General features: G+C 43.2%; 1 protein-coding gene across 4 annotated transcripts in view; it reads left to right on the forward strand.

Annotated features, from left to right (window-relative positions):
* NELL1 (neural EGFL like 1) overlaps positions 1 to 23,197 on the forward strand; it is a 994,364-nt gene that overhangs the window by 330,072 nt on the left and 641,095 nt on the right. For all 4 annotated transcript variants that reach the window (XM_060262209.1, XM_060262211.1, XM_060262210.1 and 1 more), the window contains exon 11: positions 2,525 to 2,624. In XM_060262209.1, coding sequence (XP_060118192.1) covers positions 2,525 to 2,624 — 100 coding nt within the window. The remainder of the gene's footprint in view (positions 1 to 2,524; positions 2,625 to 23,197) is intronic.

Below are 23,197 nucleotides of genomic sequence, written 5' to 3' on the forward strand. Positions count from 1 at the left end.
CTTTTATTGCCTGAGCCTCAATTCAATGCTGAATAATATTCCTGAATGTATCGAACATTTCTGCTGCTCATTCTATCACATGTGCTTATATTTCTCTTGGTTCCTATATGTGGCACAGCTGTCCTATAGAAATGGACTTATGCTGAATGTGAGAGCTCATAACTGTGTTCAAATGTGAAGCCAAATTCCAGAGCAACATATTTTTGAAGTTGCTTGCTGAATAAAAGGCTTCTACTATAGCTACTGAAGAACAAAACAGTATCTGCATCAGAGGACCTAACATTTGAAATGTCGGGCTTCCAATATTTGCATTGTTTTGGGGTATTTCCCACTTGACTAATGGCTCTGGTTTTAGATCCTCCTCTACTTTTTGCTTTGTTCCATTCCATTTGACATGGAGTTGTTATCTGAGTTCTTGTTGTCATTGCATGTTTACATTCTTTTCTGGCAACCCAAAGGCAATGGCAAACTAAATAAACTAAATTAAACTATGTCTGCTTGTATCTTGCCTGGAATGCCCCATGGATGGGTTGTGTTGTGACTTAACAGCATATTCTTCTTGGAAGCAGGAAGGGTTTTGTGCCGGGAACTTTATTGTCAGGAACTATAGCTATCAGACAATCACCAAAATAATTTTGTTTTATTCCTACAGAAAAAAAATTATTTAGCCTCTCCAGCAATTTGCCTGAGGTGACTTTAAAATAAAAAATAATCAAAACAAAACATTAAAATAATTAAAATCCAGCATTAGCAAAAAAAAAAAAAAGCTCACCATAAAAACGTATAGCAAACAAGGAGACAAACGGCAACAAAAACCTAGACCTCTGACAGCTTAAGACAACTACTTCCAGAATAAATAATATTAAAAGAGTAAACCCTGGGGTGAACCAAAACATTTTGTCTTGGTATCTGAAAGAAAGCAATGTCGATGACAGTCTTCAGATGGGTCCTAGGGATTTTTTGGATCACAGGTCATCTCCAAACTACAGAGATCAGTTCCCCTGGAGAAAATAGGTGTGTTGGAGGGTGGACTTTATGGCATTTTACACCATTGAGATTCCTGTCATCCACGGACTGCATCCCCAAATCTCCAGGACTTTCTCAACCTGGATCTGGCAACCCTACCCTCCCATCCCCTGCTGGTGATCAGGTGCCAGGTGAACCTCAAGAGAAGGACATTCCATAAGTGAGATACTGAAAAAGCCTTCTTTCTGTTTGCCAGCTTCCTCACCTCTTTGACTCAGATCTTTACTGATAGACTGGACAAGAAGGGAGGAGGTAGTCTTTCAAGTATCCTGACCCCAATGTTACTACATTACATTTAATATCTGCAGACCTTTGGCCTTCTATACACAAGACCAGCTTAAATCACATCTGAAAGAATGAGTTTCTCTTTACTTCTTCTCCCATTTTCTTCCATTAACTTCCTGTTCTCCTTGTGGCTGCTGCTACTGTGGTGTTATATGACACATTTCCTAGGAAACATTTGGCATATAGGGAGATATATCCTACAGCACCAGGTTTCAGCAGCCTTAAGTACTGTACAAAAATATGGATGTTGACTGGGATTCCAGCAAAAATAACGAGATAGGAAGTTCTGCTAAAGGGACTTTTGACTCTGAGAAGCTTATAGCCTGAAAATCTAATTGGCTCGAATCTAGCTCTTCTACTGAACACCAACACAGCTACCCTCCTGAAACTAAGATAGAAAACATCACATTGTAAGGACATGATGTAGTGCAAATTCAGATATTTGTTGGAAAAACAAATGGTTTTAATCAGGGCATTTTTTTAGCAGGAATGCACAGGAACACAGTTCTGGCTGGCTTGGTGTCAGGGGTGTGGTCTAATATGCAAATAAATTTCTGCTGGTTTTTTTCTACAAAACAGCCCTGTGCAAAGCAGTGGTGATATCAGGGTGTGTGGCCTAATATGCAAATGAGTTCCTGCTGGGCCTTTTCTATTAAAAAGCCCTGGTTTTAACACATTCATTTGGGATGTGTACCTTATATAAACCAAAACTAGCCTAGTTTTTAACCTGCAGATATTAACTAGATGCAACATTTAGTGCAAGGTAGAGCACAATGACTTGATCATTCTGGAACAAAGTCATGGTACAGATTAGTTTTATTTTATAGGTTGTCTGTTGCATTTGAATTAGCAAAATTAATAGAAAGAATCAAAGCATACCAGATAAGAAAAGACTAAAAAATAAGTGTCTTCTGCTGCTCAAGATTCATGAATGAGCTTCTAAGGGTATAAGGAAGGAAAGACTAATATAAATATTCAAGCAGATTAAATGAGTATTTGATGCTATGGTGTACAATGTATGTATGTGTATGTTTGTTTATTTATTAGACTTTTATCCTGCAACTTTCACTGCCAAGCAGGGCTCAGGGTGGCTATTTAGCTTCCCGCCTTTCACTTTGTTACAGTTGTGGTTAAATATCACTAGTGCTGTAGACATGAAACTGTCACTTTCATTTTCATCAGTGTCATTCTTTAAAACATTATTTATTTCCAGAATGGAATTTTAGTAAAAGTAGCAGAGAGCTGTCCTCCATTGAACTGCTCAGAAAAAGATTACATCCTCCCAGAGAACCAGTGCTGCAGTGTTTGCAAAGGTAAGTAGAGGGTTGGTGAGTTCTATTCTTGAAGTCAGTGCAGTTCACAAGTTGCAGTGTTAGGTTTAGATCTGGGAGACTACCCATTGGATTTACTGATGTCACTGGGAACAGAGAATTGTACACATGTCCTTCCCTAACTTGCTTCTGAATGGATATTTTACTGTAGCTTTTATCTCAAACCGGAGCTTTTTTCTTTTCCTTTTGGAGCATTTACACAATATTATCCTTCTTAGTGTCCACTTTTTAGGGCTTCCTGTGCTTTGCTCCACTGTGCTTTGATGCAGTTTTTCTGCAATATTGCAGTCCAAGCAAGTTTGCATTCCATGTGGATGGGACAATGTAGGTTTTTGAACCTCCCACCTGCATTGGCATCATGTTGTTGCTATCTTCCCTTTATGGCTGCGCCCCAAACACACCAGAGAGTTTTTTGCTAGCTTAAATAAAAATCACTATAGCAACTTCTTATTTTTTTAACCTTTTAAAACTCAGTAGTTGCTATATCACTATAGCAACTGTGATTTAAACAAAAAGGCCTCTGTGGTGGGGGGGGGGCAATGAGAGGCTTATTGAAGAAAGCATATAGAATCTTTTTTGTGTGTGAATGCACAATGGGAATAATTGCTGTATATAAGCAACCTTAATTACCTCTAATATCAACCAAAATAATAAAAAACCTCCTTATGGGATTGTTGACACCATGAACAAAATAAAAATAGGGAAATGTTTTGCAAATCAGAACACTATTTTAGATTTTAAATTTTATTTTGGAGGGTAGGTAGTTTAACAAACATTATTTATTTTAAAATTAAAATTTCTTTCAGAAACAGTGATTTATTTCCAGTTATAATTTTCTATTTTGATTTTGTAATGTGCTTTTATTTTTTTTTAATGTTCGCAGTGCAGCCAATTGATGATCTTATGATTGTGGTATGTGCTATAATCATCATATTGTGTGACTTTGGCAGAATTATCTTCAGTTTTTTCCTGCCAGTCCTACTCTTTTCCCATCTCTTCAAGCCCATGTAAACAAAGTCTTATGCATAATGTTGTTACCATGATCAGTATGACTAGGAACCATAATTTTTGACAAGAGTTTGGGTCCACAGGAGCATTCCCACCTGCAGAGCACAACTCCCCCCCCCCCCGGCATGGCAGCCCAAAAAGTCCTATGAAACTTTGCTTCCGGATGAAACCAGAAACAGCATTTGGGAAATCCTTTCATGCATAGAAATGTTCTAGAGGATCTAAGTCATGATCTGTTACTATTCAAATGTCTCCATTATTCTGGAATGGGGCTGTTTGGATTAGAGTTCAAGGAGTTTCAGAGGAATTGGGTGTGAGAACACAGAGCAAGTGTCAGAAGATAAATTAACCAACAAGGCCATTTTCTGGCCAGAAGAGTTTTATAGATCTTGTGGCAAAATTGCTTTTCCTTGACAGGGTTCGTTTGCATGATGTTTCTGGCTATCATTGCTGGTTCAGCAACTACCAACAAGACTTTCTTGATTATTTCTAAACAATCTTTACAACTGTTGCTTCTTTGGATGTGCTAGTTCTGTTCTCATAGTGACCTGAGTGTTTTCAGGTTCTGGTAGGTGTTTTTACATTAATATATCTACTGTTCTGCTTACTGAGCTGTGTGTGAGATACTGATTGATTGATTTGCTTTGTCTGTGAGAGTACTTCCTTGAGTTCTGAGCTTTTCCCTCCACTGTTCTCTTTTATCTTTAGTATTAGTTTTAGTGGAAATCATTTCAGTTCAGTAGGGTGCCTCCTGACAACCTGCCATTTGCTTGCCAGTGCTGGAGGGAAATGAGGGAGAATGGGTAGGGATGCTCATACTCCTGTGACATTTGGATTACCACATAACCACCAGGTGCAAATATGTCACTGCTTTATCGATGTGGTTGAAAACAAGGTTGAAAAAATCTTGTATAAGGAAATATCAATGTCAATTACAAAAAGGCTAAAATTATATTAAATAACAAAAACTCCCTGTAAATATTAAAAACTCTGAATCAAAATAATAAGTACCTTCTCTTAGTGTAAAAAAGCCTTTTTAGCAAAATTGATTTATACACATGAGAATATCACACACATGCATCTTTCCTATGAACAGATACAGTTATAAATAACAAACTACATGTAAACCAAATGCACTTTGACCATGAACCATTCCTCAGTGGTTTAATTTCTTCCCCAATACATGCCTTACCAAAGCACTGAGCACCCAGATGTAAAAACTTTTACATGGATTTGGTATCTTATTTTGTTATTGATTAGGACCAGATGGTAGATATTAGTGGTCCCAATTTCTCTGTAAACCAGGTCAGGGTAAAGCATTGTCCAAATGTGTGCCTGGTCTGGCCACATATAGGAAAACCAAATGCATTCATGCACCACTGACTTATCAGTTATTGGATTGACTGATTAATGAACCATTTGGTAGCGTTTGCTGAAGGTGTGTATGTAGTTCCACAACAGCACTTACATAGGGCTCATTCACATTACACTAAATAGTGTGTTTTCTAAGTGGATTTTTTGCACAGTAAAAATCCAGTTGCAAAACACATCATTTAGTGCAGTGTGAACATACCCATACAATCAGTTTTCAGGCATACATGTTGTCTCTTACATCTAAGTGTTGCTGCTGCACAGATGTAATTATTTTTTCTGCAACCATGTTTAAATCTGTCTCTCATAATTAATGTCTTCCAAAATGGATTCATTTTAAAGTAGATTCTACCCTTTCTTGTTATCATTCAGAGAATATTGAGCTAGCATGGTTTTACTGGATACAAATGTTTTACAAAGGATCTCAGCATAAATATTTCAACTACCCATAAAACCAGAAATTGATTAAGAAGGACAAGGTAATGGGTTTAACAATCTTTAATTAAATCAGGTTAAAGGAATGGGTTTAATGTGGTCTCTGTGCTTAAAATGAGGCTGATCCTTCATCTTCATGGGGAAGGACTAGGGCTCAGCGTAAGAGCATCTGTTTGGCATTCAGATGGTCCTAGATTCGGTCCCCAGCATCTCCAGTTGAAAGGACCAGGCAGCAGGTGATGTGAAAGACCTCTGCTTGAGACCTTGGAGAGCTGCTACCTTCTGAGCAGACAATACTGACCTAGATGGACCAATGATCTGATTCAGTATAATGCAGCTTCATGTGTTCATGTGATCTGTGTTGTTGTTCTTCGTGGTCTCTGTGCTTCACACTCATGGGATGAAGCGCAAGCACCAATCCCCGATCGGTAACTCCAAAGTCTGGGATTTTTTGCTGCCTGACCCTGGTAGGCATGCGCGACAGCCCCAGTGCACATGCCCACCCAGTTGGCACGAATATCCTGCCAGTTCCTTCTTTATCGCCACATCAGATAGACTTGTTCTTCGTCACTCTGGTTGGTAGTTATTTACCCTTTTCATTCTCCAGGTTTCTCTTTGTTTTTCTTTGTTTTTCCTCGGGCCTGTTATTAAAAAAACACGGACTATTAGTTGTTTCAACACTTCGGGGTTTTTTCCTCCTGCTATTCCTGTCTATGGAAAAGCGTTGGGGGTTTCAAGTGGTGCCTTAAGTGTGGGAGTAAGATCCCTCCTCCAGATGGACATTCTCTTTGTCTGCTGTGCCTTGGGGAAGGTCATCGGGTGGAATCCTGTCATCACTGCTCAAAATTTTCCAAGCAGACGAGGAAAAACCAAGCTGCAAGGCTTTCGGCGGCACTGGTGAAATCGGCTCTCGCACCACAGATGTCAACATCAGTGTTGACTAGTGCTTCAGTGGCCACCCCAGCATCGACATCGGTTCTGGTCTCATTATTGAACCAACTGACCCAACCATTCCAAGGAGCCGACTGCCCCCACAAGCGTGCGGGCTCGGCATTCCAGTCGGAACCTTCGACCCCGGCCAAGAAGGCCAAAGGGGCCTGGGACTCTCGTTCTGCTGAGCCCAGGAATCATAAGGAGAAAAAGAGGCGCCAGGACAGGCAGGCCCCTTCTCTGCCACCGAAGGACCCCGCAATTGTTTTGGGGGAGCCTCCGGAAAAAATCCTCGCTTCACCAATTCGACCGAAGAGCCCCTCGGCCCGGGTCCAACGGATGTTTCGCAGACCACCCTTTCCGGCTTGGACCAGGAGATTGACCCTTCAGAACAGTCGGCAGACTTGAAGGCAATCCGAGTTCGGCATCAGACTTAGAAGTTTTGCAGCCGAGGGACTGCTCGACACCGAAGATGCCCTTGATCCAGCCTGAGAGATTTGGGGAGCCTTTGGACCCTTTTGGATGTCCTCATCCTCTGCCCAACTGGGACCCACGACCGTGGGCTTATTCATTTGGGGGCTATCCCTATTATTCGACGTACCCTTGTTACCCTCCTCAGAACCAAGACTGGGATCAGCGCTCGGAAGCCTCGCACCACTCCAGGGTCTCGGTGTGTTCTCCACCAGGTCGCCAAGATTCATTGATACTGACTTCAACCCCAAAGTTGATCAGGAAGCCGGCACATTCCAGTGGTCCTGATGTCAAGAAAACCTCCCCGACTAGAATTGCCGTTGACACCCCAGGTTTACCATCGGCTGAGAGTGCATCGTCATCGCCATCGACCTCCGATGACAATGGGGAGGAGGAGTCGGGCCATCAGCAGGAGGGATCGTCCCCAGAATCCAGGGTAGCAGAGGATCTTCCAGTCTTTCCTTCCGAGGATTTGAAATCCTATGGGGAGCTCATTAAAAGGATGCCACATTTCTTGTCTTTGCCAGTGGTCCAGCCTCAACCAGTCATTGACGACACAGTCTTTGACATTATGCAGAAGGACACTTGGACAGCGGTAGCCCTTCCCATTACCAAGGTCATCTTGCAAGCCATCAAAGATCCTTGGTCCAAGCCTGCCTCAACCTCTATCTCTTCCAAGCATACGGATCACATGTACAGGATCCAGGAACAGGGCGCAGAGTTTCTCTTTAACCATCCACACCCCAACTCTGTACTAGTGTCGTCCTTGTCCACGCCTCACCTCCAGATAAAGAGGTGAAGAGGATTAATACTTTTGGCAGGCGCTTTTATTCTGCGGGCACTCTTGGAATTAAAATTTCCAATTATTCTGCCTGCATTGCGAGATACCAGTATTCCCTCTGGGAGCAACTCTCACCGCTCCTAGCTTCTCTGCCTGAGGATAAGTGCACTTTGGGCAAAAAGACCCAGAGGGAGGGAATGTTCCTGGCAAAACAACAGCTGCAGGCTTCAAAACATATGGTGGACACTGCAGCTAAGATGCTTACCTCGGCCTTTACATTGTGTCGTCATTCTTGGCTTCAAGCCACCGCCCTCCAGTTAGACACCAGATCCTGGGTCGAGGACCTCCCCTTTGAAGGTGAGGGTCTATTCAGCTCCACTACGGACAAGAGCATTAAGAAATGGACAAGAGCATTAAGACATCTCGTAATCTGGGGGTACCGTCATCTTCATCTCACCCTGGCAAGTCTCATCCATGGTCCAAGCAATGGCCTAAGAAGCCCTACCACACCAAATCCCCTGAGAGTTCATGGAAGCCGCATACGGGACAGTATGAGGCCAAAAATTTCTTCACTGCAGGAGGGAAAACCAAGTTTTCTTCTTTTTCCTCTCACACGGGCAAGTCTAAGACTGGGTGGAATCCCAAGCAGAGACTTTGACTTTGGCATCCCCCCTTCTTCCCCCCTTCCTCCTCTGGGCCCACCCACCTCCACAGATTTCTGCAAGCACGGTGGCAGATCACCACTGACAAGTGGGTCTTGTCCATCATACAGGAGAGTTGTGCGATAGAATTTGTTCAGCCCCCTTCTTATCCCAGATTGGTGATCACACACCCTACAGCAGTTCTACTGGAGGAAGTTCAAAATCTGCTCAGCAAGCAAGCAATAGAACCTGTTCCTGATCATCTCAAGGGTCAGGGGTTCTACTCCAGGTACTTCATGGTTCTCAAGCAGGACAGTGGACATCGTCCGATCATGGATCTGAGGGGCCTGAATGAATTCATCGCTTATCAGAAGTTCAGAATGCTGACTCTACAAAGCATCCTTCCGCTCATCAACAAGGGAGATTGGATGGCTACCCTGGACTTGAAGGATGCCTATTTCCACATCAGCATCCTCCCCGGTCACAGGAGGTTTCTTCGGTTTGCCATTGGGACGCACCATTTTCAATACCAGGTGCTCTTTTTTGGGCTCTCTACGGCCCCCAGGGTCTTCACAAAGACCATGGTTGTTGTGGTGGCTTACCTTCATCTCCAAGGTATCATCCTTTTCCCCTTCATAGACAATTGGTTGGTGGTTGCTGTGTCTGAAGCTTCTCTCAGAGTGCATCTACAAGTGATTCTCAACCTTTTGTGTGCACTAGGACTTCTGGTGAATGAGAAGAAGTCTCACCTGGTCCCAGCACAAAGAGTTCAGTTTATAGGAGCGATTTTGGACACCACCCAGCACCTAGCGTTTCTTCCAGATTCCCAAGCATTGAATATCATCTCCCTGGTTCAACCCCTTCAGGCAGTGAGATGCGCTTCTGTTCTGCAGATCCAACATCTCTTGGGCCTCATGGCTGCTACTACCATTGTTCTGCGCTTCGTGAGGCTGAGGATGTGAATCCTTCAGCTCTGGTTCATCAGGACTTACAATCCAGTGAGAGATCTCCCATCCAAGATTCTGCAAGTTCTATTGCTGGTGCTACGCTCTCTGGATTGGTGAAGAATGAAGTCCAATCTTTGCGGAGGAGCTCCATTTCATCTCTCCCTCCCCTCACTCATGGTAATGATGGATGCCTTGCTGTGGAGATGGGGAGCGCACCTCGGAGATCTTTGCATAGGCGGCCCATGGCCCCCATCAATGGCTCACCATCACATCAGTTTCTTAGAGCTCATGGCAGTTCATCTGGCCTTGTGGTCATTTCTACCCCTAATCAATGATCAGACCGTAGCTATGATGTCGGACAACATGATGGTTGTCAGTTATATAAATCATCGGGGGGGGGGGCTGTGTCCAGAAAGCTGTGTGTGTTGGCGATGCAGCTTTGGGAGACCTGCATAGCTTCTCAGACCTTCATTGTAGCCACCCACCTGCCCAGGAAGCTCAATGTTCAAGCGGACTCCCTGAACAGGGGAGATGTCTCCCATCACGAATGGGAAATGAACTGGAGATACCTCAAACCGCTGTTCCGGCAGTGGGGTCATCCCAGAATAGACGTATTTGCCATGGCAAACAATCAAAAGTGCGAACAGTTCTGCTCCAGAGGACGGTCAAACCCAAGGTCCCTAGGGGACGGTTTTCTACTTCCGTGGGTGGACAAGTTCCTTTACCTGTTTCCACCCTTGCCTCTTCTCACCAGAGTGCTTCACAAATTGGCCCAGGAGCGTCCAGAGTGCATCCTAGTTGCTCCGTGGTGGCCTTGACAGACTTGTTTCCTGTCCTCCTAGCCATGGCAGGGGGGTGGTACCACAAGTTTCCGTCAGAACCACACCTCTTTTGGCTCAAGGAGGACACCTGTTTCACCATGACATCTCTCACCTCAAATTGATGGTTTGGAGAATCAGCTTCTAGAATTCTCTGACAGAGTGCAACATGTGATGTTGAACAGTAGAAAGCTGTCAACTCGCCGCTGCTATGAGGGAAAGTGGTCTAAGTTCTTGTCTTTTTTGCGGGACAAGGTTGTCAGTGCATGTTCTGCTGGTCTTGAGTTTGTGTTTGAGTTTTTACTGTCTCTTGTTGATGCCGGACTTAATCATTCCTCGATTCAAGTATATCTGGCTGCCATCTCGGCTCATCACGACCCTGTGGATGACACATTGATTTTTACACGCCAGCATACAAAACGTTTTTGAAGGGTCTTCTGTGGCTTCACCTGCCATCTAAGGTTCCTCCTCCTGCTTGGGATCTGCTGCTGGTCCTGGACTGGCTTTCTTCTAGCCTTCCTGGACTGCATCTTCTAGCCTTCTTGGTGGCCATCACTATGGCCAGGAGGGCAGGTGAGCTAGTGGCTCTGCGGTGTGATGCTCCATACATCTTTTTTCAGGATGATGGGGTGTCCTTGGCCCCGGACATCTTGTTCCTCCCTAAGATGGTGTCTAGTTTCCACCTCAATTTGGAAGTGTTTCTGCCTACTTTTTACCCTTCTTCTTTTGCAGAAGAAAGACGTCTGCACGCCTTGGATGTTAAGAGGGCGTTGTTGTTTTTTGTGCATTGCACCAAGCCATTTAAGAAAGATCCCAATCTATTTGTCTCCTATGTGGCCCCTAGGTTGGGTTTCAAGATCTCTGCACAGAGACTTTCTAAGTGGATCACGGAAGCCATTAAACTTTGCTACCTGTTGGCTAAGCGTCCCTTGCCAGGGCTGCTCCGTGCGCATTCCACTAGGGCTATGGCTACATCCACAGCATTTCTTGAATAAACAATTTTATTAGTAACATATGGTAGTAGAACTATAACTACAACTTATAAAAAGCTTAATATATATTAAGAAAAAGACCATCATTCTACCCCACATCTTACTTTCTCCCACCCCTCCCCCAATTACTTGACCCCCGCCAGTGTTATTTTCTTTAAAAAAACAGATATTAAAGGTACCCTTAACTATCAAGAAAAAAAAACGAAACAAAAAAGAAACATAGGGAAGAAGAACCCCCTTCAAGAGTTATATTGTTATCTTAAAAATCTTAATCCTCAAAAATTGTCCAATGTCCTTTTATTTTCCACTCTTTCTCTACATATCTTCTGAATTTCTTCCACTCTTGGTTAAAAAGTTCTAAATCACAGTCTCTTAATTTTCTTGTTAATTTGTCCATTTCACTCCATGACATAACTTTCATAATCCAGTCCCATTTTTCTGGTATTTTTTCTTGCTTCCACAACTGCGCATACAATGTCCTAGCAGCTGAGAGCAAGTACCATATTAATGTTCTATCTTCTTTTGGAAATTTTTCCATTTGTAATCCCAGCAGAAAAGTCTCTGCCTCTTTATTGAATTCATATCCCAGGATCTTAGATATCTCTTGTTGAATCATTTGCCAAAACATTTTAGCTCTTTCACAAGTCCACCACATATGGTAGAAAGAACCTTCATGCTTTTTACATTTCCAGCACCTATCTGGCATCTTATTGTTCATCTTTGCTAATTTTTTTGGAGTCATATACCATCTATACATCATCTTAAAACAGTTCTCTTTAATACTATGACATGTTGCGAGTTTCATGGAATTTTTCCACAGATATTCCCAAGATTCCATCTTTATTTCTTTATTTACATTAATTGCCCATTTTATCATTTGAGATTTCACTGACATCCACAGCATTTCTGAAGGGTGCTTCCTTGGCGGACATCTGTTTGGCTGCAACCTGGGCATCTCCTCATGTCTTCAAGTGACATTATGCCCTGGATGTCCAGAAGCATCACAGAGCACAGCTGGATACCCTGGTCCTTCAAGCTGCTACTTAGGCATAACCACCAGTTCCCTCCTCCAGGTAAGCCTAGCTTGCTAATCTCCCATGAGTGTGAAGCACAGAGACCATGAAGAAGATAAACAGGTTTCCTACCTGTAACTGATGATCTTCGAGTGGTCATCTGTGCATTGTCAGCGCAGGGTTCATCTAGGCTTCAACAATGAATGGACTCTTTTCTCTTTGAAAATAAGTTTCATTTATTGAATACACAATGTTACTCATGCAGAAGGTCTTTGAGAGTGATAACGTATGGGGAATAAGCACTAGCATTTATGGGGGTACATCAAAGCCTGGGGGGCTTTAAATCATTCTCATAATAAAGTTACATTCTGCTTTCAGAGGTGTTTGATTCACACGCCTGTTATCTCCCTCTAGCCGGGCCATATCCACTCCCCCTCCGGCCGATGTCCTTGAGGTGCCTGGGAAGCGGCGGCGGTGTCTTTTTGCACTCCCAAGCCGTTTATTGCTTTTGGCGCCCAATTCCCTCCCGCCTTCCTCTTCCCCCTCAGGCATACCTAAAATTCTACTAGGGATCACTGAGGTTAGTCTTAAGCAAACAAATACTATAGGCAATATGGTTAGTATCAATAGGGTTACAGAACACAAGCTGACATGCATTCACACTACCCGCCCTCCTTCCCCTCTGCTGCCGGTCATGCTACTCTTGATAAGTGATGGAGGGAAGGAACTGGCAGGATATTCATGCCCACTGGCTGGGCATGCACACTGGGGCTGTCGCGCATGCCTACCAGGGTCAGGCAGCGAAAAATCCCAGACTTTGGAGTTGCCGATCGGGGATCGGTGCTGGCGCTTCATCCCATGAGTGTGAATGCACAGATGACCACTCAAAGATCATCAGTTACAAGTAGGAAACCTGTTTATCTGCATAGGAATGGTCTGGGAGTTCAAAACAGCCTTGGAAAAGTTCTCCACCCCCAGCCACAATCCTGTCCTCTTTGTCTGTAAGGCAGGGACATGATATCAGCCCTCCAACTACTAGGTCATATCACCAAATTAGGTTTCACTGTACATAGTTTTTTCTGCATATATTGCTAATAAACTTTACTAATAAAGGCTGCAGGCTGCAGTTCAGTGCATGCTTACTTGAGAACAATTCCCAAGAAAAATATGCTCTAATATGGTCTCTGCAAGTAAAATGAGGATGCAGTCCTTCCCCCCTGGAATAATCTCATGGAATAAAAGGTAAGTTGCATCTGAGTGGAAACAGCCCTGGAACAGCACTCATCCACATCCCAAGAACTGTCAGTCTAGACTGGGGACAGTACAGTCCTAAATTTGCTTACTGAGAAACAAGTCCCAGTTTATTCCATGAAGCTTATCCCACTATAATGCTAGCCTTCTAAATCCTCGGGGGGGGGGCACATTGTGGCCTGGCGCCCACAGTCCAGGGTTCTAGTGCTTATCTTTAAAACTGTTCATGACCAGAGACCCACCTACCACAAAGACTGTTGCCATTATGTGAGTGGTTTTTCTCTATTCTTTTTTATAATAGGGCAGGGGTGGCCAACGGTAGCTCTTCAGATGTTTTTGCCTACAACTCCCATCAGCCCCAGCCAGCATGGCCAATGGCTGGGGCTGATGGGAGTTGTTGGCAAAAAACATCTGGAGAGCTACCATAGGCCACCCCTGTAATAGGGTGTTGCTAGCTGTGGCTGAATTAAAGACACTTTCAGTTGCTCCCTTGTTTGTGGGGAACAGGTTCACTGAATACTTGACAGAGAAATTTTTGATGAAGATTTTTAGGAGAGGCTTCAAGGTTGAACCTTTTAGAAGTGCATTTGGGACTTCATCGAGGGACAGATGTAGGTGTTTAAGGTGGCATAAATACTGTGGCTGACTTCTGGCATAAGTTTTAATGGTGTGTTACTTATCTTACGTGTGTTATGTGTGGTCAAGTTGCTTCTAACTTATAGCAATATTGAATTAATGACCTCCATAATGTCCTATGGTTAATGTCCTATGACTTCCTTGAGTGAGCCAATCCATCTCATGTTGGGGCTTCTTCTTTTCCTGCTGCCTTCAGCATTTCCTAGCATTGTCATTTTCAGTGAGTCTTGTCTTCTCATGATATCACTGAACTGTGATATCCTCAGTTTAGTTATTTTTGCGTTTAGGCAGAATTCAGGTTTAATTTAATCTAGAAACCACTTTTTTTTCTTTTTTGGTGATTGTGAGATCCATATAACTTTACTCCTATGCCACATTTTGAATGAATGTTTTCCTGTCAGCTTGCTGTATTTTCCAACTTTCACATCTATACATAATCATGGGGGAATACCATAGTATGAATTATCTTGATCTTGGTCTCCAATGACACTACCACTTAAGAATCTTTTCTAGTTCCTTTATGGCTGCCCTCCCAAGTCTAATTCTCCTTCTGATTTATTGGTTGCCATCTTCCTTGGAGTCCCAGATTGCTGGGGAAAATGAATGCTTATCAGGGCTCACTTTGTAGCAGCAGCTCCTATGCATATTAGGCCACACACCCCTGATGTAGCCAATACTCCAAGAACTTACAGTAGGCTCTTTAAGAAGAGCCCTGTAAGCTCCTGGAGGATTGGCTACATCAAGGGTGTGTGGCCTAATATGCAAAGGAGCTCCTGTTACAAAGTGAGCCCTGATAAGAACTGGTGCTTATACATTTTTTTTTGGGGGGGGGGGTGGCGAGTGAATTGTGTGTGTTTGTGGTGAGGGAAAGGGAGATAAGGGGAAAGATTCATTACAGGACACACACACACTCAAGATCATTTTTACTACCTACTAGTATTATTTGCAGTACTTGTTTTTTTACCAGCTGCTTACACTATCTGAAAAATTACAAAGGGTTTTTTTTACTGTTTGTTCACCAAGGCAGTTTGCAATAAAAAGAAAAAAGAAAATCAGAAACCTTTAAACCAGTCACGGTACATATATGGAAAGACACCTTTTCTCTAACAGTGCCAACATATAACATAGCAGCACCTCTCATAGAGCCAGTTTGGTGTAGTGGTTAAGTGTGCGGTCTCTTATCTGGGAGAACTGGGTTTGATTCCCCACTCCTCCACTTGCACCTGCTGGCATGGCCTTGGGTCAGCCATAGCTCTGGCAGGGGTTGTCCTTGAAAGGGCAGCTGCTGTGAGAGCACTCTTCAGCCCCACCCACCTCACAGGGTGTCTGTTGTGGGGGAGGAAGGTAAAGGAGATTGTGAGCCGCTCTGAGACTCTTCAGAATGGAGGGCGGGATATAAACCCAATATCTTCTTCTTCTATCTTCTAGAATAAACTGTCAGCAGGTATGGTATATTGCCATACACATTTTCTGAATCTGTTAATAATGGCCTCTAAGTCAAGTCTAAGAGGCCACTGGATATATAGTCTTTCTCTGAATTCCTGTATATGGACATTTATTTGGGGGTGTAGCTGTAGAAAAAGTCATCCCTTGGGTCTCAGCCAACTGAACTTGGCTTGGTTTGTTGCCTTAAAGATCACAAGTCTCAGATTGTACTATACGAGTGGAAATGGTCCTTTAAGAGCATGGGGCACAAGCCATCTAAGGCTTTCAGTGTCATAATCTTTTGCTTGTCAATGCCAGACAGACCACTATGAGAGGGGGCATAGCCAACAGGTGGCAACTTGAAGACCACAGCTGGTGCATGGGAACGTATTAGAAGAGGTGGTTCTTGAAATATGTGGGTCCCAGGCTGTGAAGGGCTTTGAGGGTCATAAACAGCAACTTGAATTGAACTAGGAAACAAACTGGCAGCCACTGGAGCTGTTTCAAAATCCTCAGTTTGTCCCTGCTTGAAATAATCTCTACAAGAATCTCTACATGAGGGGTACATGAGGCAAGAATCTCTACATGAGGGGTACAATCCAAACAGGATGGAAACAAAAAGTACAGGCAGAATTGAGGTTCTCATTGAAACCAGTGGAAATGAAAAGTTTGACTAACAAATATGATAAAAACAAATAGTGTTTGAAATGAAAATACAGAATTGGCATCTGCCTAAATTATATTTCTTTTTAAAAGCAGAACTTCTTCTTCCTCACCCATACTTGCAGAGGTACATATATAATGATGTATAATGATCCCAAGCAATCAAGTTCATTGGTAATGATTGTTGCAGTTTAAGAACTTTTTGTTTAAAATGTGATCATCAAAAGACTATAGAGAAGTGGAACAATTTCTTGATTGCAGTTTAATCATTTTTTAAAGATTTGCTATCCTTGTTGAAATCTACTGCTGTATTATGGATGGTGATTGTTACCTTGAGTGACATATGTGATTGTGCATTTTCTTCCATTGGTTGTTCAACTAAAAGTTCCACAAAAGCATTTTATGTTGCAGTTCCATGAGCACAGTGACAGTCTTCTTAAACACAGGTTATTTAATCACTTTCTTGTCTGAGAGAATGAGAAGTAGTATCTAGTTAAACATTTTCAAGTAAAGTAATTTTTATTTATAATATACTAGTTTGACGGATGGGTTTAGTGTAGATAGGTAGCTAATGTAGTATTCACCCATTTGCTGAAATTTGGTTTTTAGTGGGGAGTATGGTGGTATCATATTACTAATATGGTGAGCTAGCCCTTGCATTTACAGCTTATATAAAAGAGGTTTATAATTTCTTTCAGTGGCAGCTTCAGGTGACACTTCAATTATCATATTTCTTATTTTTCCCTGTCTAGCCCCAAGACCGGATTCAAGACATTTCTGTCTTAATGAAATAGAAGGAGTTCTGTTTTCTAAGATGCAAAATCAAACATTTCTCATGCATTGCTGTGGGACTTTGAGCTATTTCTAGTTTTGAGTTTTATTAAGTCCCTGATGGATGTTGAGAAGTATGAATGTAATGACTTTGCATGTAGAATTATAATGACAGCAGGGATTACAGATTTACTAAAGATTCTTTCAGACATTACATTTTGTACTAGGGATCAGATACTTAGTAGCATCTTTTATGAATTGCGAAGGTGTATAATTTGAAGTTCTTGCCCAAAAGATAATGCAAGTATAGCCCTGGAAAGAAAAACTCAGCAGAAAAACTAATGATTTACCATTGTGGTTTCTGTGTACTCCCACAGAGGAACTATGCATGTGCAGGCTGGCTGCTGAAATGATGTCCAGAGCTTTCTATAAGCCTAAGAGTGTCCTTTCTCCCCATGGTGCTTTCCTGCTGAAACCATGATGTGGAAGAGAGTTGCTACTCCTTTAGTTCTCCTTCTGCCATCACAGAGACAGGATCTCCATTGTTCTCCTCAGCTCATTCATGAGAATGAGAATTTTTTCTCTTAAAAATATTTTCTACCATTGTAGAGAGAATCAAATTATATTTAAAGAAGAAAAGTAGTTTTAACTTTGTGCTTATGGCTCAAATGAGGCCTCATCAAGATTCTGCATCATGGCTCTAAGGCTATAATAATACATGGGTGTTTTGCCTCACTTTCACCATCCAGGTTCGTCACGTTTTCTTTTACATTCTGCATTGTTTTTCCTCCCTTAAGTGCAGAGCTGATGCCAGAGTTCCTGGTGCTTTAAGGCCCTGCTCCTGTCCTCACCTCTGCCCCAGGCAGACCCAGGAAGGTGAGGGTAGGGTAGCGGCCTGTGCACTTCTCAGAGCCCCCCCAAAGACAGGCTCCAAGGAGCACACACACTGCCGCATCACCCCCCTGCTCTTGGCTGAAGCCAAGACTGGCAGGGTGGGGCATGCTCTCCTCTAAGCCCACCTTCCCTTGCAAGGGAAGACAGCCTCAGAGGAGAGCACATGCCAATGCCCCACCCTGTTCTTGGCTCTGCAGAGACATGGAAAGCCAAGAGCGGCGGGGCAGGGCATGCTCTCCTCCAAGTCGACCTTCCCATGCAACAAGAGAAGGCAGGCTTAGAGGAGAGCACACACTGCCTCGCTACCTCACCGCTCTTTGCTTCCCAGGTCTGTGCAGACCCAGGAAGCCAAGAGCAGCAGGGCAGGGCGGGGGGCACCTCATGGTGCCCTGCAGGCCAGATAGCATCTCAGGTGGCTGCCCACCTAGCCTACTCCCATATGCCAGCCCTGCTTAAAGGCTTATTTTGCTTTCCATTTGCTGTTTCTTTGAGTTTTCTGAGTGTTTTTGTGCCGGTTTTACCCTTGCTTCATTTCCAAGATGAAGGTAATTAAGAAGCATACAGATTCCCTTGGGTTTTCTCCCCCCCCCTTTCCCTACCCCTTGAAGGCCATCCCACCATCCATTTTTTTATGTGGCATGTCTAGAGATATGAGACTACCACTAGTATCATACTGCTTGTAAAAAAATATAAAAAATAAATAACTCCTGGCAAGACTACACGCTCCCACTGCCTGGTTTTAATGCCATTGGCTCCCCACAGGCACAGCAAGTCTGGCTGGGTTGCCCTCTCTTACTACCCAGTTTAACGTGAGTGGTGGGAAAAGGCAGGACAGAACTGTGCCTGTGGGGAGCCATTGGGCCCAGCTGAGCTGCCCTCTCCTGCTGCCTGGTTTAAACAAGAGAAGGCAGCACAAAGCTACAGAATAAATACACCAGAGAAAAGAGAATGGTGCATACTGCAGGCAATGAACACAAATTTAAGCTCAGATTCTTTAAAGTAAGCTGTGCATGCATAATAGGCCTAAAAGGAAGCTGATAAGCATCAACTGTCCATGGCTTATCTGCCTGCGGATTCACAAAATAGACCTGCCTGCTTTTTCTGTCACCAGTTTACCCTAAACATATATGAATTAGTGAAAAGCTTTATCTGTGTGCTAGCCACATTAAAGACCCCTCCAGAAACTAGCTCAGTTCCAAGGTGAGAACTATAGAGGCATTGTGTGGTAGAGCCTTGGATCTTTTTCAGAGGTTTGAGCTTGCTAGCCCATTTGAAGATACTTTGACCATTTCTTGGTTTGCTTTGTCCAAGAACCCTGGAGGTACAGTCTGATAAAGCCTTTCCCTTCCCAGCAGCTCTCTGAAAGATGCCAGCCTGGCAAAGGTCACAGCTTGCCTATCTGAGATTGCCTCAGTTCAGCTCCAAGGCTGGCACCTTATGCTGAGCCTCCTACTAATGCCTAGTTCATAGCCTAATACACAGACATTGTTGTTGGTTCCATTCTTGTCCATCCTTTTGTTGGGGGCAATCCCTCTATGCTAAAAGCAGCCACTGGGAGCCTCCTGCTAATGCCTTCTGCACAAAGTTAACCCTCTCTCTACAGTTAGAATTCCCATTAAGGGAATTCTAAAGGCCAATGCATTGACATTTACTGCAGCCTCTTTGCTAAGGATGATCCCCTGAGGGGGCTGTTGGCATCAAAGGTATTGGAGCCATTCTGCAGCTTTCTTGAGGGCACACCTGAGCAGTGTGTCCAGGGCTTTTTTTGAGCAGGAATGCACAGGAATGCAGTTCTGGCTGGCTTGGCCTAAGGTGTGTGGTCTAATATGCAAATAATTCCTGTTGGGATTTTTCTACAAAAAAAAAAAAGCAAAAAAGCCCTGTGTTAAACAAAGGTGATGGCAGGGATGTGGCCTAATATGCAAATTAGTTCCTGCTGGGCTTTATCTACAAAAAAAGCCCCGAGTGTGTCTCTTTTCTCAGTTCCATGGTAGCTGTCAGAACCATTAAGGATGTAATGTCTTGGGGCTCCTCAGCTGTTTCTGTTTTCCAATAGAGGCGATAAACATTCTTTTAAGCCCAAGCGTTTTGAAGAAAGGTGGGATATAAATTTTGTAAAATAAACATAAACTGTTGGGCTAGAATCTGGGATACCAAGGGTTGAATACCCATGCTTCTAAAGGCTTCCCCAACTTCTCCTGCATATCAGGATTGTTTTGGGGTTGGAGTGGAAAAGGTGAATAATTTTGTAAGATACTGTGAAGGTGCCATTAGGGGAGAAAGATGGGAGAATTAGTAATAAATCCATTTTCTTAAAGAATCTCCTTGTTCTACTCAGAATGGGTGCCCCATGGAAGAGGGACTTAGACAAAAAAGATCTTGCTAAAATTGTGAGGGTATAAACTGTTAGCCAGAGTGAAAATCAGAATTTCCTTGCTGTATTCTCTTTTAAATTGCTAAATAGCAGGCTGTTATGATCCTTTTATTGTCCTCTTTAGAGGCAGTATGACACGGTTCTTTAACCCCATTCTGGAGGATAAAGGGAATTGGCCAAAGTGTTATAATTTAGGCCATTTGAGGTCTTCAAGGACAAATTGTATCTATGTATATTAAAGCAAAGGTCCACTGGCACTTGAAAGTTGAACAACATTTATTTTAATATGAGTTTTCTGTGTCTTCCAGCTCACTTTTTCAAATATCTCTGTGTATTACAGCCTCTGTTTTAGCTAATATGTAGTGTCAGCTGTTGGTTTTTACAAGCATCCATGGCTGGCATTAACCCAGCTGCGTAGGTTTTTTTTTTGCGGGGGGGGGGGGCACAGATTACTTTTTCTCTGAAAAAATGTGAATTTTTCCATTCGGACAATGTCATAATGGGCAGAAACTGGCTCACTGTTAAACCCTTAGGAACATCTCTGTTTCCTCTTCAGTAACCTGATTTCTCAGAGTTTTGTATGTTGACAATGCCAGCTTCTATCCATGGCAGCTCCAACTGAAAAGTCAACCACAGCAGATTTGTGAAAGATTCTACAATGGAGAGTTTCAATGCGATGGTCAGGTGCTGTGTCCATCACTCATATTTTTCCTGCAGTTTCTTGTTTCACATTTGTGACTGTTGTGGACTCATGTGCAACATGTTACCCGTGTACTCTGAGGAGAGGTCATCTGTCTTACCATTAAGGGAATGATTCAGTTTATTAATCTCCCCTGAGACAGAGAAGGGATATTATTTTGAGTGCTCCTGAGGAAGGAAGGAAGGAAGGAAGGAAGGAAGGAAGGAAGGAAGGAAGGAAGGAAGGAAGGAAGGAAGGAAGGAAGGAAGGAAGGAAGGAAGGAAGGAAGGAAAGGAGGGAGGGAGGGCATGCTTTAAGGGCCAGGTAATTTAATGATGTGTATTAGAGCCTTTAACATTTTTTTTTGCTTGGCCGCCTTATACTTATGTCTCTCCAACTCCTCCTACTGGGGGGTATGCTAACTCCTAATGGCAGAACTCCAATGTTCCCTTTTGTTTGGGAACAGACCTTGGCTGTCTGCAAAGATGCATGACAATTAGGATAGCCTACATGAGGCTGTATTATTGTTTTCTCTGTCTCAGTGATGACTGGTTGTTAATCACTTCCAGTCCTCTACTAATTGAGAAAGTTTTTGCCATAGCTTTTTCTCATTTTTAGTCATGTTTTGTTAAGGTTGTTGAATTTTAACTTCCACAACTGCAGTTCATGCATTTTTACATACCTGCATGTGACACCATGACATAAGTTGGGTTTTGGTATAAGTTGCACCCTTCAAGGGATGCCCAGATTTTTCTTTTTTCATAAATGAAGCATATGTACACCATTTTGGTGGTCTCAGCATTGCATTTTTTCCCCTCAAGGCTGGAAGTTAGCGAGTCTGGAAGTTAGTGCTTTTGAGTCTGGAAGTCAGTGCCATTTCAGATGCTTCCTCTGCAGTGTGGGGTCCCTGCTATGAGGGTTTGTTTTTCAGTGGCTCCTAGCCTTCTGCAAAAGTAGTTTTGCCATACTACTACACAGAGCTGGATGCACTAGATGTACCTTATTTTTCTTTTGTTCTGGTGCTAAGACTCCATGGTGTCATGTAATGCATGCAGTTATGCTTTTCTCAAATAACACATGCCACCTCCTAGATAATCTGGTTGGAGGCCCAGGTTATTTGACATTAGTGCACAGTGGAACATTCAGTGCCCTGCCCTTTTTTGCTCCTTTGCTGCTTGGAGACTCCCTGCCATTTGGGAATACCCATTGAATATATTGACAGGATAATCTGTTTTTATGATTTTCCCCTTGGCCTATTCTGGGGAGAGCGCTCTGCAAACTGTACAAGATTTAGTTTTGATGCATACTATCCATCCTTTTATGGCTACATCTGCTTCACTACTTTAATTATTCTGTTGTTGATTGACTATGTTTCACTACTGCTGACAACTCATTAATTTGGGGCAGCTCATTTCCTGCCCTGCAGCAGTAGTCTCAGTTTTTCTGAGTGGCCACCACCACTCCTTGACTACCAAATCTTGTAGAGAAGAGTTGCTCCTGAGACTATACCTAAAGGTTGGGATTCTGGTCCTTGTGCTGTTGATTATGTTTTGGCCACCTGTTGGGACTCATACACTCTAAACTGGAAAGCTAGTGAGGCCAGGGGCATGTTTCCATCCCCGTATAAGAGAACCTTGTAGCAGCCCAACTGTGCAAACTGGATGCTTACTTGGCTGCTATCTCTATCTTGGATGTTTATTGGAGGGAAGTCTTTTCCCAATATGACTCATAAGAGCTTCTCAAAATATCTTTTCCAGCCTTCTTTCCACTGTTTTCCCCTCTTCTTCCCCTTCAGCCTACTTTGAAGTCTTTCCTTGCATTATTGCAAACATATCCCTGGTTAACTTTTTGCTTGTTGCACTTCCCTGGTACTTCCTTTGTAGCTCTGTTTTTTAGTATGCTGAATTTCCACATGTGGCATGGACACATTATGGGTTCTAATCTATGTCCCCACTGTTCATGAGGATCCACAGAGAGAGCCAGTTTGGTGTAGTGGTTAAGTACACGGACTCTTATCTGGGAGAGCCGAGTTTGATTCCCCACTCCTCCACTTGCACCTGCTGGAATGGCCTTGGGTTAGCCATAGCTCTGGCAGAGGTTGTCCTTGAAAGGGCAGCTGCTGTGAGAGCCCTCTCAGCCCCACCCACCTCACAGGGTGTCTGTTGTTGGGGGCGGGGGAGATATAGGAGATTGTAAACTGCTCTGAGTCTCTGATTCAGGGAAAAGGGCGGGGTATAAATCCGCAATTCTTATTATTATTATGGTTTCTAGTGTCCTGGCCAGGATTCCCTGCCGTGGCTTGTCTCTCAGTTTCTCATGTCTCATAAATCTATTAGTATTGTTTCTGGCTCATAATAGCAGAGAACTTCTTACATACCTTAGACGTGGGTATTCTTGTCTGTTTTATCTACCAAGGGCCCAATACTACTTGTTATTGGTCATTCAGGCTCCAAGA

This window comes from Heteronotia binoei, chromosome 21, assembly GCF_032191835.1.
Source record: "Heteronotia binoei isolate CCM8104 ecotype False Entrance Well chromosome 21, APGP_CSIRO_Hbin_v1, whole genome shotgun sequence".
In the NCBI taxonomy this organism is placed as follows: domain Eukaryota; kingdom Metazoa; phylum Chordata; class Lepidosauria; order Squamata; family Gekkonidae; genus Heteronotia; species Heteronotia binoei.